The following is a 15,882-nucleotide window of genomic DNA, read 5'->3' as shown; positions in this document are numbered from 1 at the left end:
GACGGGCCCTTCAGGACCCCACGCCGAGCGACTCGGCGGACCCCGCCCCGCCCCGCCCCCGTCACTAGGGACTCTGGGGACTCCGGCGCGCCGACGCAGCGCGGCGTTCGCGGGTTCGCGTTTGCGCCGTCCTCGTTTCTCCCAGGCCTGGGCTCGCCAGGTTCTCCCACTTGTGTGCGACCATGTTCGTTCCCTGCGGAGAGTCAGTCCCCGACCTGGCGGGCTACACCTTCCTAATGGTGAGTGCCCGCTTTCTAGAGCTCCGCGTGCTGGGCTTGGAGTGCTTCCTCTCGGGAGGCGCCTGGGGGGCCCCCACCGCGAGTCGAGGGGTTTCACCGGCCCTGGGACAGAGGGCGGTACTTCTGTTTCAGGTGTTCAGCCTGCCCCGGAGACAGGTTGTCGCTGGATGCGGCGCTTCTGGTAGAATCTTTGTTGGCGCTGTCACCAAACGTTTCTGAGACTAGAGTTTGTCGTCTTCGTTGACTGTGAAACGTAATGTGTTTGGGTATTACAGGTAACGTCGTGTATAGGTTGTGCGGGCCGTATTCTCTTCATTATAGCCTAGAAAATCTTTCTTCAGCGAGTATCAGAGCCAGTCTTAAGCTGGCAAGACTTTCTCATTAACGAGAAAGCTACGGATAAGGTAATAAAAGTAATCTTTGCCAGTAGCTAACACACGGTTTTATTGCTCCTAAAATTGCCCATATTCAGCCACTGTTTCAGTAAACATTCTGTAATGTAAAAAATATTAAAATAAGACTAGGTCCTTGTCCTCCAAGGTTTGCAGTCTAGTTGGAAACACACGTGAACCGGTAAGGGCAATAAATGCTAGGGTAGCACTTTGAAAAGGGAACAGAAGAATCCTAGGACTTATTGGGAGGGTGAGGGACACAAGGACCTGTTAAAGCTTTATGCGTGGAACTGGGAGTGGGGAGGGGGATCCCTCATAGATACAGAGAACAGATCGGTGGTTGCCAGGGGAGGGTGAGGATGAGGGCTGCGTGAAATGAAATAGATGAATGCAGTTAAAAGGTACAAACCTCCAGTTATAAATAAGTCTGGGTATGTATTGCACAGCATGGTGACTATAGTAAACAATACTGTAACAATACTGTGTTGTGTATTTGAAACTTGCTAAGAGAGTAGATCTTAAAAGTTTTCGTTACAAGAAAAATTTGTAACTGTGGTTGATTGACGTTAACTAAACTTATTGTGGTAATCTTTTCACAATATATACATATATCAAATTGTGTTACATACCTAGGACTGATACAATGTCATATTTCAGTTGTATCTCTTTTTTAAATGATGATAATCACTTTTGGGCAATTCTCACCTTAATGATGCATGCAAGAAATATGAATGAATGTTAAAATTAGTGTGTGATAATGTACTGAAGAAGGAAATTTTATATAATTTCAAAGTGTCTCCCTGAAAAATATTGATTAATCACAAAAGGGAAAGGTATCCTTGCAGGAGATGAAACATGTATGTACCATATATTCCCATGTTTACTTTGAGTTGGAGACTTGACATCAGAATGAGGCAAAATTGAATCCCTGATGTCAGGAGGTTATCTTAGCACAAGGAGAAGGGCCTATGGACATGCTCTGAAAGCTGGTACAACCTGGATAGGGTCTTAAGCTAATTCTCTCAGGTAATGAATTTAGGGCCTTGCTTTTTCATAGGCTGCAGCCATATCAGTTGACCTTGAGTCCAAACTTCTGCAGAGACAGCTAGTAAGATACCTGGCAGAAGAAAAAAAAGGGAAAGATTCATAGGGAAAGTAATGTCCGAAAGATCATTGGTGGTAACTTTGACAGATACCAGTAGAGTGGTGAAGGGAGGGAAGCTATATTGGAGTGGTTTGAATAAATGGAAGAAGGGATGGAGACATGTATATATATGTATTTGTTCATCAATTCAGAGATAAAGTTCCTGCTTATGTTTTAGTGGACAACTGGGGAACTTTGGCTATGGAGAGACACCAAGAAAGAAGTGGTAGTTAGGGGAGTATGTGGGATCAAGGGAGGGTATTTTAGCAGAGTGTGGGGTGGGGTGGGGGAGGGCGGCGGAGGGTAGCCGGGGGGGTATTTTAGAAGAAAAGATTTCAGCATGTGTATATGCTGATGGGAAGAATCCAATAGTGAGGAAAAGGTGGATGATATAGGAGATCGAGGCTCTAACTAAAGCAAAATCCTGGAGAAGGGGAAAGGGAATTACAGGAGATAACCAGGAGATTAGTAGATGAAAGCAATGAGAAGTGGGAGACCACCCTGAGACCCAGAAAAGTAAGATGAAGGGAAAAAAGCAATTGTGCTAGAAGAATGCAAAAGAAGAGCTACATTAAAGAGATACTTTGGAAATAGAATCAATGAAAATTAGACATTTATTAGATGTGGTTGATAAGAGAAAAGGAAGAAGTTTCTCAGGCTCGATAATGAGATGAGTAATTGTTGCTCTTTTCTAAAATACAAAACGTGAGGACAGGTTTAGGTAGAAGTTTGGTTTTGTACATGTTGAACATGCATTGCCTATGAGATAAGCATGTGGAGATATCCATTAGGATCTGAAGTTCAGATAGGTATTTTGGGTTGTAGAGATTGACAACGGGACTCTTTGAAGTCATGGGGATAAATATGTGTGTGTGTTTAATGTGAAAAGAAGCTGACTCCAACCTTTAGGCACTAACAAAGCAAATGGAAAGATGACCCAAGAGGACTTTACATTTGCTTTCCCACTGCTTGAAGTGTTCTTTTCCCTGGTCTTTGTGTGGCTGTCTTGCTTATGTCTTTTAGGTCTATAATTAACTGGTCAGCTAAAGTAATTCTTTTCTTGATCACCCTGTTTAAAATTGCAGCCAAGCACATACATATACACACTCTCACTTAGTTTTTCTCCATAGCACTTACCACTGTATACAGGCATACCTCAAAGATATTGGGGGTTTGGTTCCAAACCACAGCAATAGAGTGAATATTGCAATAAAGCAAGTCAGATGAATTTTTTGGTTTCCCAGTGCATGTGAAAGTTATGTTTATACTGTAGTCTATTAAGTTTGCAATAGCATATGTCTAAAAAGACAGTGTGCATACCTTAATTTTAAGATACTTTATTGCTAAAGAATTCTATCATCTGAGCTTTTAGTGAGTCATAATCACTGATTGCAGATCAAATGATAACAAATATAATAATGAAAAAGTTTGAAATATTGAGAGATTTACCAAAATGTAACAGACACAAAGTGAGCAAATGCTGTTGGAAAAATGGCTCTGATAGACTTCCTTGAGGAAGGGTTGCCACAAACCTTCAATTTGTAAAAAAAACACATTCTCCGTGAAGTTCAGTCAAATGAAGTATGCCTTCATTTCACTATTTTATTACATTAAACTATTCCCTCACTAGAGTGGAAACTCCATGAGGGCAAGAACTTTTGTCGGTTTGTCTTACTGCATTCCTAGCGCCTAGAGCAGTGATTGACATGTCGTAGGTGTTCCATAAATGTTAAATCAGTAGTCTCAAAAGTAGAGGAAGCCCCTGCTTACACCTCAGTTGCAACTAAGGAAAGTCTCTATCCAGCTATGATGTACCTGAGCGTAACCATGTGATTATTATCTTCTGTCTGTACTTCTAAAAGTGCTGCTAATTTTGGTGACTTAATGAACATATTCTTTTTTTATTATTTCAGCCAGCAGTATCTGTTGGAAATGTTGGCCAGCTTGCCATGGACTTGATTATTTCTACACTAAATATGTGTAAGATTGGTTACTTCTATACCGATTGTCTTGTGCCGATGGTTGGAAACAATCCATATGCAACTGCAGAAGAAAATTCAACAGAACTCAGTATAAATGCTGAAAGTATGTAAGACTTAAGCCTGTTTTATTCTGTTATAAAGAAGAGTTGTTTTAACTTAGAAATAGATTCTACAGATACTGTTTTATGACAGACATGTACTTAGTACCAGCTTTGTGCAGAATTTATGACCTAGCCACGTCCTATTCTCTCACATCTGGTTTTAGTCCTTAGCCTTTTTTTTTTTTTTTAAGATTTTATTTATTTATTTATTTGACAGAGACAGCCAGCGAGAGAGGGAACACAAGCAGGGAGTGGGAGAGGAAGAAGCAGGCTCATAGCAGAGGAGCCTGATGTGGGGCTTCGATCCCATAACGCCGGGATCACGCCCTGAGCCGAAGGCAGACGCTTAACCACTGTGCCACCCAGGCGCCCCGTCCTTAGCCTTTTCTAAATGGCAACTCCTATGATGACAAGTAATTAAAATTACTTGTTTAACTAGAATTTGAGGTTTCCTTTTTTTTTTTTTTTTTTACATAAGCGGTTTTTTTTTTCAGGTTCAGTTCTGTATGTTTAACACATGCTACCTTACCTAAGCCTCGTGGTCATCCTTTCGTATTATCATAGAATCCATAATAATGTAATATCAATAAGGCTCAGAGAGATTGAGTTGCCTAATATTACTAGTAGGTGTAGGCTTTTCCCATGCCATAAATCGTAGTTCCTCATTGAACTCTCAAGCTTGATTAACTGGGGGAACACAGTTTCTATGGCACTGACCACTGTGTTTATAATGTGGTACTGCTCTGAGCTAGCAGGGGAAAGCTATTGATCATGGAGTACAGGAGTATCCACTTGCTTTGATGGCAAGCTGCTCTATTGGCTGCTCGGTTTTCTGTTTACCATTTTGAGGTGAAAGCCACAGATGATAGAGGAGCATGAACTACCACTGATGGACTAAAAAACAAATGAAGAACCTTTTTTTTTGGTCCATCTTATTAATGGTGCCATTAGCTTGCAATAATGAAATAAACTTTCACAAAAAATAACCTTACGGGGTGCCTGGGTAGCTCAGTCCGGTAAGCGGCTGCCTTCAGCTCAGGTCATGATCTGAGGGTCCTGAGATTGAGTCCCTGAGAGGGAGCCTGCTTCTCTCTCTGCCTGCCACTCCCCATGTTAGTGCTCCATCTCTCTCTCTCTCGCTCTCTCTGACAAATCTTTAAAAAAAAAAATATTAAAATTCCTGCAAGAAAGATGGCTCTGTTAACATAACCGAATTTCAGTATTGCCTTAAAGGATAAAGGACTGCAAATGGTAGAACTAGAATTTGTATACTTCCACTAGTGATAACAACTATCATTTTATTGAGTATTTCCTATGAGCTGGACACTGTTTAAATGTATTAATTCATTTAATCTTCACAACTACTCTGTGGGTAGTTTTATTAATGAGGAAACCACTGCACAGAGAAGTACATGTCACATGAGTAATAATTGGTGTAACGGAGCATCTAACCAAGTCTCTGGCCCCTGAGACCTGCCTTTTAAGCACCACACCACCCTGCTAATACACTTTCACTCTAGTAGAAGACCCACTGGCTTTTCTCTGACACAAACTTGCAGCAAGTCAATTGGAAAAGTCTTTTAATCCACTTTATTTTTAAGATGAGGTATCTTAAAATTGTAGACATCATGACATTGTATCTTCAAATAAGCATCTTTTAAGAACATTTTCTTACATGGATAAAATACCATCACATTTAACAAAATTAGCAATTTCTTAGTGTCTTCCTATACCTTATCATATTCAAATTGTTCCAATTTACCCCAAAATGTCCTTTAAAGTTCGTTTGTCTAAACAAAGACCCACAGTAGTCATCTGATTATTGTGCCTCTGAAATTTCTTTTACTCTAGAGCAGTCTCTTTTTTTTTTCCCCTTCTTCATGAAACTGACTTATTGAGGAAAAAATTGGACCCATTGTTTTATAGAACATCTCACCAAATGTAGCAACATTTGATATCTTCCTTGTGGTGTCATTTGGCTTGTTCCTCTAGTCTCTGTATTTTCTATAACAGTACTTAGGTCTAAAGGCTTGGTTAGATAAAAGCTAAATATTTTCCACCAGAATACATGAAAGGTGGTGTTGGTTTCATATTGTATCACATTAAAAAAGTAATGGGAAGCAGGATCTTAACAACAAAAAAGATTTGCATAACACTGATGGAGAACATGAGTGTTGCTCTTATAGGAGGTGGTATATCTTACATTTTGCTCACTCCCTACAGTTATATCTCTTCCTAGTAGGTCTGTTGAATTGCACTAGATGTGTATGTCAGAGGTAGATTACAGGCCTGAATGGCCCACACCTTAGTACCTTTCCCCTAAATTTGTGCTCTTTTCCCTAAATATGTTCTCTTCTCCCTAATTCCTAAACTTTCTGCTCTTGCCTCCTTTGTCCATGACAGACACTCCCCAAAAGACCTATAACTAAAGAGACACGAACTACCAAAGGATTTGCTGAAGTCTGGGTTATTTACAGTAACTAAAAGCTTACCCGTCAGCACGGGAGCCTAATCCTGCCTCTAAGAGACTCCATATTTTGTTCTTGGTTCATCTCAGAGCTTGTCATTCTTGGGCTGGGACATGTTAAGCATCAGCAAAGTAGGCCCCTTATAGAATATGATGAAGGTTATGGATCCTTTTCCCAGAAGAAGAGCATACACATCGACTCACAGAAAATTTTACATTTATTTTGCACGCTATCTTTCAGAAACTGCTAAAGAACATAAATGTGCCTGTTTGAGAGATTTTATCATATGGCTGACATTCTCCTGCATTTTATTCTTCTCTTAATCCCAATGAGTTTCGCTATTCTCTAAAAAGAAGAGGGGAGACTATCTGGAACTAAAAACTTTCTTAAGAATGATTTTACTTGTCATAATGCCAGAAGTTTTCAGAGGAATACTTCTCTGGTTTTGCAATCACAGAAGAAAAATAATTTTTGTATTTTCTTAACAGTTACCTCATCAGGGGCGCCTGCATGGCTCAGTCCATTAAACATCCAACTCTTGATTTCGGCTCAGGTCACGATCTCAAGGTTGTGAGATCAAACCCCACATTGGGCTCTGCCCTAGGCATGGAACTTGCTTAAGATTCTTTCTCTTCCTTTTCCCTCGACCACTAAAAAAAATAAAAATGAAATAAATAAACCATTAACTTGTCAGAAAGAATCTGTTCCATAGAATAAAGCCCAAAGGTACATTTTAAGGTACTTCTAAAGTGTTTTATTTTAACTGAATGATATAGTTCATATGTTTTATATTTAATTATTGAAAATATTAGGTATAAATACAATTCAATTTTAGTTTTTATGTTAGTAATTTCACTTGTATAACTCCATCATTTTGAGTATCTTATGATTTCATTTTTTTTTGTCTTTGTAGTATATTCATTGCCTTCAAAGAAGCTAGTGGCTCTTCAGTTAAGATCCATTTTTATTAAGGTTAGTATATTTGTCTTTTTAAGTTGATCAAAGTAAAATATAATGAGAAAATACTAAGTCAGTATTGAGAATTAAGATTCAAAACTCAGTTCTGCTCTTTTTACTGTGTGTACAGTTAAGAAAAGTCTGGTTCTATAGAGAACCAATCTTATAAAATTTCAGAGGTGTTACCATTATTTCATTATACTGAAAGGAACTGGAACATATAGGGTGGGTCTTATATCCTCTTCAGGTAGCATTGGTGAAAACATTTAAGCATAGGAATATTTTTGGTTTACTCCGTTTGTGTTACATTTCAGCCAGTGGCATCTACATCTAAATTGTGTATGTGTCAAAATAAATTCTGAATCTAACTTCTTCAAAATAAATTCTGAATCTAACTTCTTTCCTCTTCCACTGCTACCACTATTGTTCAAACCACTGCCTTCCCTCATGCTCCTGATTTCGTTCTTGTCCACCCATTCCCACAAATACCTAATAGTTTGTTTGCAAATAGCACCACCAGTGATCCTTTAAACCTAAATCAAATACATCACTTATCTCTTCAGACCCTCTGGTGGCTTTCTATTTGACTCCCAGTGAAATCACAGCCCTTTCCTTGGTTCTACCTCTATCCTGGTATGGTACCCACTAGCCACGTGTAGCTATTTAAATTTTGATTCATAAACTAAAAGTAAATAAAATTAAAAATTAGTTCTTCCTTCACACTAGCCACATTGGAAGTTCTCCATAGTCACATGTGGCAAGCGGCTGCCATAAAGAGCACTTTGGTTATCACAGAGTGTTCCCTTGGGCAGGTGCTCTGCCTAATCTAACTTAGAGCCATTCCTCTGTGCTCATTGCCTGTTTCCCTCTTTCACTCACTCTGCTTCAGCCACACTGGCCTCTCTGTGTTGTTCAAACAGATTAAGCTCACTCCTGGCTCAGAGTCTTTACATTATTTCCCTGCCTGGAATACTTTTCCCCTAGATACCTAAATGGCTCACTTCCTTCAGTCATTGCTTAAATGTTACTTCATGCCTTCCCTGACCACCCTTTCTATTGTCTTATCCTGGGGTGGTTTTCTTCACAGCTGCTCGCTACTTGGCATATCATATATTTGTTTATTATCTACAACTAGTATAAAGTAAGTTTTCTGAGAGAGGTGACAATGTGTCATTCATCTTATATCCTCAACTTCTAGCATAGTGCCTAGCATGTAGAGAAGCACTTGGTAAATATTGGTTAAGTGGATTAAGTACCATCTGTTTGGGAGGTCAGAAATATGTCAATTCTATAGGCTCTCCCCCGTGCCCCATCCTAGTTATATTATTACGTAAATGGAATCTTATGGTATGTACTTTATGTCTAGTTTCCTTTACTCAACATTCTATTTGTGAGGTCTGTCTGTGTTGTTCCAGGGAGAGGTAGTTTGTTCATTCTCACCTCTGTGGGATTCTGTTGTATAAATAAACCATAATTTATCCATTGTACTGTTAATGGAACATTAGATTTTTTCAGTTTGAGATGACTGCATAATGCTACGATTATTTTAATATTTACATTAGAACCACTCTTTACTTTTTTTAGTTAATAATATACTCCAAATTTTGCAGTGAGAGTTGCTAATATTTCTGCATTATGCCATGCATGTGGCTTTTCCTGTTCTCAATACCCGGGTAAGTTCAAGAATTAAGATAGGCAAAAAAAAAAAAGAAAAGAAAAGAAAAAAGAATTAAGATAGACAAACATGTCTAAATGAAATTTTTGGTAGGTGGAAATGGTGATTTCAAAATAGCAAATATTTACTGAACATGGATTTTTTGCACCAGTAGGCTATGAGAAATATATATGTATATATGTACACACACTTACATATATACACATAAGTATATAAATAAATATACATACATACACACACACACGTCATATATATATACACACACACACACGCACACACCTGTAATCAATAGTCAGATGAAGTAGGTACTAACATCCTCATTTTACAAATGAGGAAAACTGAAATACAGAAAGGTTAAGCAATTTCTTTGAGACATACGGTCTGTGTAGGGGTGGAGCCAGCATTCTAGACCAGGCAGCTTGACTCTAGAGCCTGCTTCTTTTAATCATACTATACCACCTTCCTATTTTAAAATCTAGCTATTTCTTATCTGCATTTTAAATTCTATTGAATGATTATTTTATTAACTGTCTGTGAAAAGTTTCCATAAAATGGAAACTTCATAACCCACTTTCCAGATTAACCAGCTGTTAACATCTTGCCACACCTGCTTGATCCACTCTCTTTGCGTGTGCACGCACACGGTTTCCTTCTGCCAAAGAATCCAAAAGTAGACTACTAATGTCATATTTTACCCGTAAATACTTCAGCATGCATCTTTCAAGAATAAGGACATTCTCCTTCACAATCACAGCAACATTATCTAAGAAAATCAGCATTTAGGGGCACCTGGGTGGCACAGCGGTTGGGCGTCTGCCTTCGGCTCAGGGCGTGATCCCGGCGTTATGGGATCGAGCCCCACATCAGGCTCCTCCGCCATGAGCCTGCTTCTTCCTCTCCCACTCCCCCTGCTTGTGTTCCCTCTCTTGCTGGCTGTCTCTATCTCTGTCAAATAAATAAATAAAATCTAAAAAAAAAAAAAAAAGAAAACCAGCATTTAATAAATTATTCAGTGGTATCATAAGACATACTCAAATTTCCCCAGTTATCCCTAAAATATTCTTCAATTCTGGATCCGATCAAGTTTCACCTGTTACATTTGGCGATAATATCTTTTTAGTTGGTAGCTGTTGATTTAGAAGTGGCCTCTTCCTCTTTCTGCTCTTCACAGTATGGACTCCTTTGAGGAGCACTGCCAGATGTTCGGTATCCTAGCTTCACCGGATTATTTCCTGGTCATGTTCAGGCCCTAAATTTCTAGAAAATCTCACAGATGCTCACCTAATAGTTTTTAAGTAATGATAGATTACTTAAGTAGAGAACTGGGAAATTTTCCTTTGTCAGTCAGAATAGAATTTTTTTGAAATCTAGATTCCTCCTGATTTATTTCTTAATTGTTAAAGATACAATAAAAAATTCATTGCTCTTCATCCCTCATTTTCACTTTAAAGACAGCAAGTGGATCTAAAAGCAATTATAATTTTATATATATGAATTATTTATCATCACCTAAGGTAGATAAAATATTTTATAGAATACTCTTATATACTCTTATATGTTAAGATCTAACTTTTAGACTTTATTTTTATTCTTTCAATGGTATACAAAGTATAAATCCAAGCCATTCTGTGAAAAACTGCTTTCCTGGGTGAAAAGTAGTAACTGTGCCAAAGTTATTGTTCTTTCAAGCAGTCATTCATATCACCGTAATGATCTCCAGCTTCGCAGGTATGTTTTTGCCTTTGAAAATTTTCATTATGATTTACACAGTATTTTGATGGTGTCTCTATTAAAAAGCTAAAATAAGTTTTAAAAGCCACGTATATCTTTATGTCCCCACTCTGGAATTTAGAAAGAAGATAAAGTCGAGAGATAGGAGGGAGTATGGTTAGGTAGTCCTGTGGTTGAGGCACAAGGAAAGCTTTGGTGTAAAGACAGAGGTGGTTCTGGAACTGTGCTTCGATTGTTTGGTATTGTGTGTGGCGACATTACAGAGCTCAGCTGATGAAGAGAAAGAGGGTACCTAAGATTCATTGGATGATAATTTTTTGGAAGATTGAATTCACATTTCTATTTATTTCTATTTACATAGCCATCACAGAAATCCAGTTGCTTTTAAGTACCGCTCCCAGGCATGTCAGACTGAATGCCTAAATAGAAGGCAAAACATCCAAGAGATAGAAATATAAACTGTTTTATTTCATTATCATTTATACACCAAAAAATCATGATGAAGAAATATTAGCCAAGACTAATGTTTCAAAATTGGAGCTAATTTTTAGTAATCTCACAATAGATATAACATGTCTAAGAATCTCACAGAAGGCCTCAGGGCCAGAAGGGAGCATAGCTGTGGGAAATAGGTTATCTTCGTGTCTTTGCCTTAGTTTAAGTTGGCCTGTGTCTTTATACTCTCTCCTAAGTATATAAATAGCAAGCCAGAGCAATATTTTTACATGCTGTTCTTCCATAGACTGCTGAAACTTGTGCTTCGCTTTAGCAACAGAATACAGAGAGAACAAACATTTGCTTGAAAAACTTGCCTTAATGTTCAGATTTATTGTGGGTTTTTAGAAAGTTAATTATATGATTGCTTCTAGTACTCCCTTCAGATACCTACTCACACCTTTTGTGCAAAAAAGTGTGCAAACTAAAATAATGAGCCTTAACTGGGAAGAAATGGAAAAAAGCCCGTGTATTCCTGAAATAGATGATTCTGAGTTTTGTATTCGCATTCCTGGAGGAGGTATCACAAAAACACTCTATGACGAAGGGTGAGTTTGTCTGTTTGTTCATTTGTTCCCTACCTGTTTAAAATAAAAGGGGTGCCTGGCTGGCTCAGTGAAGGGCATACGACTCTTGATCTCAGGGTGATGAAGCACCACATTGGGCATGGAGTCTACTTTAAAAAAAAAAAAGTGAAGTAAAATAAGTGGGAGAGTGTGTTGGATTCTTACTGGAACTTTGAAAATATATTTATAAAATAGGTACTCTGTTACATTCAGGGGAGAGATTGAAATTTAGTCTTTGGTTCCTAAAAAACCATATTTAATGCTTTATAATGTGCAGCATGTTAAGCATTCTGATATTTTAGCAACCTCTACAATCAATCTTTTTTTTATTATGGTAAAATACATGAAACATTAATGTAACCATTTTTAAGTGCACAGTTAAATGCCATTAATGAATTTACAGTGTTGTATACCCACCACCAACTATCTGCTTTCAGAACTTTGTTCTAAAAAGAGAATCTGTACTTACTCAATAATAACTCCTATTTAGTTCTGCGAAATCCATACTAATGTCCTCACCTTCATTTCTGATTTTAGTAATTTGGGTCTCTTTTTATTCTCAATTTTGTTTATCTTTTCAAATAACCAAACTTATGGTTTTATTGATTTTCTCTATTGTTTTTCTGTTCTCTATCTCTAATCTTCATTATTTCCTTTCTTCTGCTAACTCCAGATTTAGTTTGCCTTTATTTTTGTAGTCTTAAGTGTAAACTTAGGTTATTAATCTGTGAAATTTCTTCTTTTTTAAAATATGCATTTGCAGCTCTAACTTTCCCTCTTAAACTGTCTTAGCTGCATCTGTTTTTGTTTTCAGCCACCCGTAAAACTTCTAATATATTTTGTGATTTCTTCTTTGACCCATTAGTTGTTTGAGATTGTGTTGTTTAATTTCCACATATTTTGAATTTTCCAGTTTTCCTTCCATTAGTGATTTCTAGTAGCATTCTATTGTGATTGAAAAAGACACTTTGTATGATTTTAATCTTTTTCATTTATCAGGTCTTATTTTGTGCCTTACCAAGGCCTGTCCTAGAGAATGTTCTGTGTGCACTTGAGAAAAATGTGTATTCTGCTTTTGTTGAGTCGGGTGTTCTGTATATATCTGTTACGTCTAATTGGTGTACACTGTTGTGTAAGTCTTCTGTTTCCTACTCAGTCTATTTGTTCCATCCATATTGAATGGAGGCTGTTGAAGTCTCCAACTATTACTGTAGCCCCGTATCTAGTTCTCCCTTCAGTTCTGTCAGTGTTTCCTTCATATGTTTTGGGGCTCTTGTTTTGTGAATATATATATATCTTTATGTTTGTTATGTCTTCTTGATGAATTGGCCTTTTTATCAATATATAATGGCCTTCTTGGTCTTTCAGAACAGTTTTTGACTTGGAGTCTGTTTTGTCTGATATTTGTGTAGCCATCCTGCTCTCTTGGTTACTGTTTACTGGGAATATCTTTTTCCATCTTTTCACTTTCAAACTGTATGTGTCCTTATATTCAGAGTAAGTCTCTTGTATACAGTACATAGTTGGATCATGTTTTTTAATCCATTCTGCCAATCGGCCTTGATTAGCGAGTTTAATCCATTTGCATTAACAGTAATTACTGATGAAGGACTTGTCATTTTGCTGTTTGTTTTCTATATATCTTATGGCTTTTTTGTTCATTTCCTCCTTTACTGCCTTCTTTTGTGCTTAGTTGATTTTTTTTATAGTGACATCTTTTGATTCTCTTTACATTTTCTTTTGTGTATATTCTATAGATACTTGCTTTGTGGTTTCCATGGTGATTGCATGTAACATTCTAAAGTTAGAAGAGTGTAATTTGAGTTGATACCAATTTAACTTCAGTTGCACACAAAAACTACTCCCGTACACACTGCCTCCCCCAACCCATTATGATAGTGTTGTCACAAATTACATCTTTTATATATTGTGTGCCCAGTAACAGATTTATAGTTATTTTTATGAATTTTTCTTTTAAATACTCTACAGTCACTCTTGATTAGTCTTTGGGAATCATGAACTTTTAGAAGGCAAGTGAAAGTAAAGGTGGAAATTAAAAAGAGATCTTTTTTTTCTTTTAGCCCTTTTTTGTAAATTGATTTATATGACTTATGTGATGGCCCAGCCTGCTATCATATTTGTAGACACTTAGACTGTCCCCATTTTTGCCTGCCCTTAGCTTCCTGTTTCATATGACCCGAGGCTAAGTTTGGGGCGAACCAGTAGGCCTTGCTGTATGCTTCAACTCCCTCTGACTCTTCCGTCTTACCAGGAGTTAATGTGCCTGGTGGGGTCATGGAAGACAGGGCCGATGGTTATGAAGAGGGGGAGGGGGAGGGGCAGCGTTTAGAGGGTGGCATCTGCTGCTTTTCAAGCTCATATAGTCTGCTCCCTGCTCTCCCATGAAGAGAGATGAAAAAGGAACATCTTCTTGTGCCATCAGTGGTGGCTTTAGGGAATTGGGCAGTTAACTTAGAAAAAATTTAAATATGTCCCCGCCATCATTGTTCAAAGTCAACCAATAAATCTGCCTCCTTACTTAACATAATACATTTCAAGAGTGTATACCTAGCCTTGCCAAGTAGAATGACTGGTTTGCTTGCTCTAAAAGCTACATTGTGACTTCTGCATGACCTGAAGAAGTCATAATAGTAACGTAAGTAGTAGTCATGGTAATAGCAAGTTAAGCGCCTGGTACTATTCTGTGCACTTTACGTGTATTAAATTATTTAGTTCTCATAATAAGCTAAATGTTATAAATAAGAAAATTGAAGAGCAACAAGATTAAATAACTGCAAAAAGCCATGTGGGAATCTGTGGCAGAGCCAGGTTGCAAACCTAGGCATCTGGCTTCAAATCCTGCACTTTAACCACTTCATTCTAGACCTGGCATTCACGGTTCAGGATCACAGTGAGCTTTATTCTTTGTTTAAAAGTTGAACTTGTTCCTTGTTACTGTAATTATTTTTGCCCCTGCTTTTTTTCCAAAATATTCAAGACTTCTCTGTTAGAAAGGTTACAGGCATTTCAGCTTGTTTTCCAGTATAGGCTTATTTTGTCTGTCTCTGGCCATACTTGTGTTCCATTTCAGCTTTCTCTTTTTTCCTGAAAACCTACTCTATTCCTATTTAAAACCATCATTTCTTTCCATTATTCTTTTTTTTTCTAGGCTGTCATTTGTGTTTTTACTTCTTTTCCTATCTGGCGTATTCCCCGTAATATAAAATATCACTTCAGCGGTTCTTTTGGTGGAAGCCCTGGCTACCTAATCATTCTCTGCACCTGCCCTACGGACCACCAGCTTTCAGTCCTTCTCTTGCTTCATTCAGGCCACATCATTTGTAGCCTAGACTGCAGTGCGATTGGACTGCCGTAACAAAATACCGTCAGCAGGATGGCTTAAACAACAGAAATTCATTTGCTCACAGTTCTGGAGGCTAGAAGTCTGAGGTCAGGGAGCCAGCATGGTTGGGTTCTAGTGAGGGCCCTTTTCCTGGCTTGCAGATGGCTACCTTCTGGCCATATCCTCATATGGCAGAGAGAGACCTCTCTTTCTTTGTTTCCTTACAAGGCCACAGTCCTGTCAGATTAGGGCCTTATGACTTGGTTTAATCTTAATTACCTGCACAGAGCCTGTCTCCAGATATAGTCACACCAGGGGTTAGGGCTTCAGTTTTGGAGGGACAGGGTTTGGTCTGTAGCAGCTGCCATCAAGATCTTTTGATTGATTCCCCACTGCTTCCTCCATTCTCACTCACTCTGCTCCATCTTGGGTGTCGCTAGAATTAAAATTCAAAACTGATCACAACATCCCCTGAGTAAAGTCCATCAGCAGTTTTACTTGCTATGTGCAGAATCTGGTTCGTACTCCTTAAGGTGCCATACAAGGCCCTGCAGAATTTCCTTTCCTGGCTCATTCCTTGGTGCCCTGGACTCCAGCTAAACANGAAGGCAAGTGAAAGTAAAGGTGGAAATTAAAAAGAGATCTTTTTTTTCTTTTAGCCCTTTTTTGTAAATTGATTTATATGACTTATGTGATGGCCCAGCCTGCTATCATATTTGTAGACACTTAGACTGTCCCCATTTTTGCCTGCCCTTAGCTTCCTGTTTCATATGACCCGAGGCTAAGTTT

General features: G+C 38.2%; 1 protein-coding gene across 1 annotated transcript in view; it reads left to right on the top strand.

The window, feature by feature from the left end:
• Positions 1-53: 53 nt before the first annotated feature.
• PSMG2 (proteasome assembly chaperone 2) overlaps positions 54-15,882 on the top strand; it is a 21,710-nt gene continuing 5,881 nt past the window's right edge. Inside the window, exons 1-5 of the mRNA XM_011216788.3 lie at positions 54-239; positions 3,689-3,860; positions 7,240-7,298; positions 10,568-10,686; positions 11,559-11,732. Coding sequence (XP_011215090.2) covers positions 183-239; positions 3,689-3,860; positions 7,240-7,298; positions 10,568-10,686; positions 11,559-11,732 — 581 coding nt within the window. The 5' untranslated portion in view covers positions 54-182. The remainder of the gene's footprint in view (positions 240-3,688; positions 3,861-7,239; positions 7,299-10,567; positions 10,687-11,558; positions 11,733-15,882) is intronic.

Source organism: Ailuropoda melanoleuca, chromosome 14, assembly GCF_002007445.2.
Source record: "Ailuropoda melanoleuca isolate Jingjing chromosome 14, ASM200744v2, whole genome shotgun sequence".
NCBI lineage: Eukaryota > Metazoa > Chordata > Mammalia > Carnivora > Ursidae > Ailuropoda > Ailuropoda melanoleuca.
The sequence above is the reverse complement of the archived record's forward strand: the minus strand, read 5'-3'. Positions and strand labels throughout refer to the sequence as shown.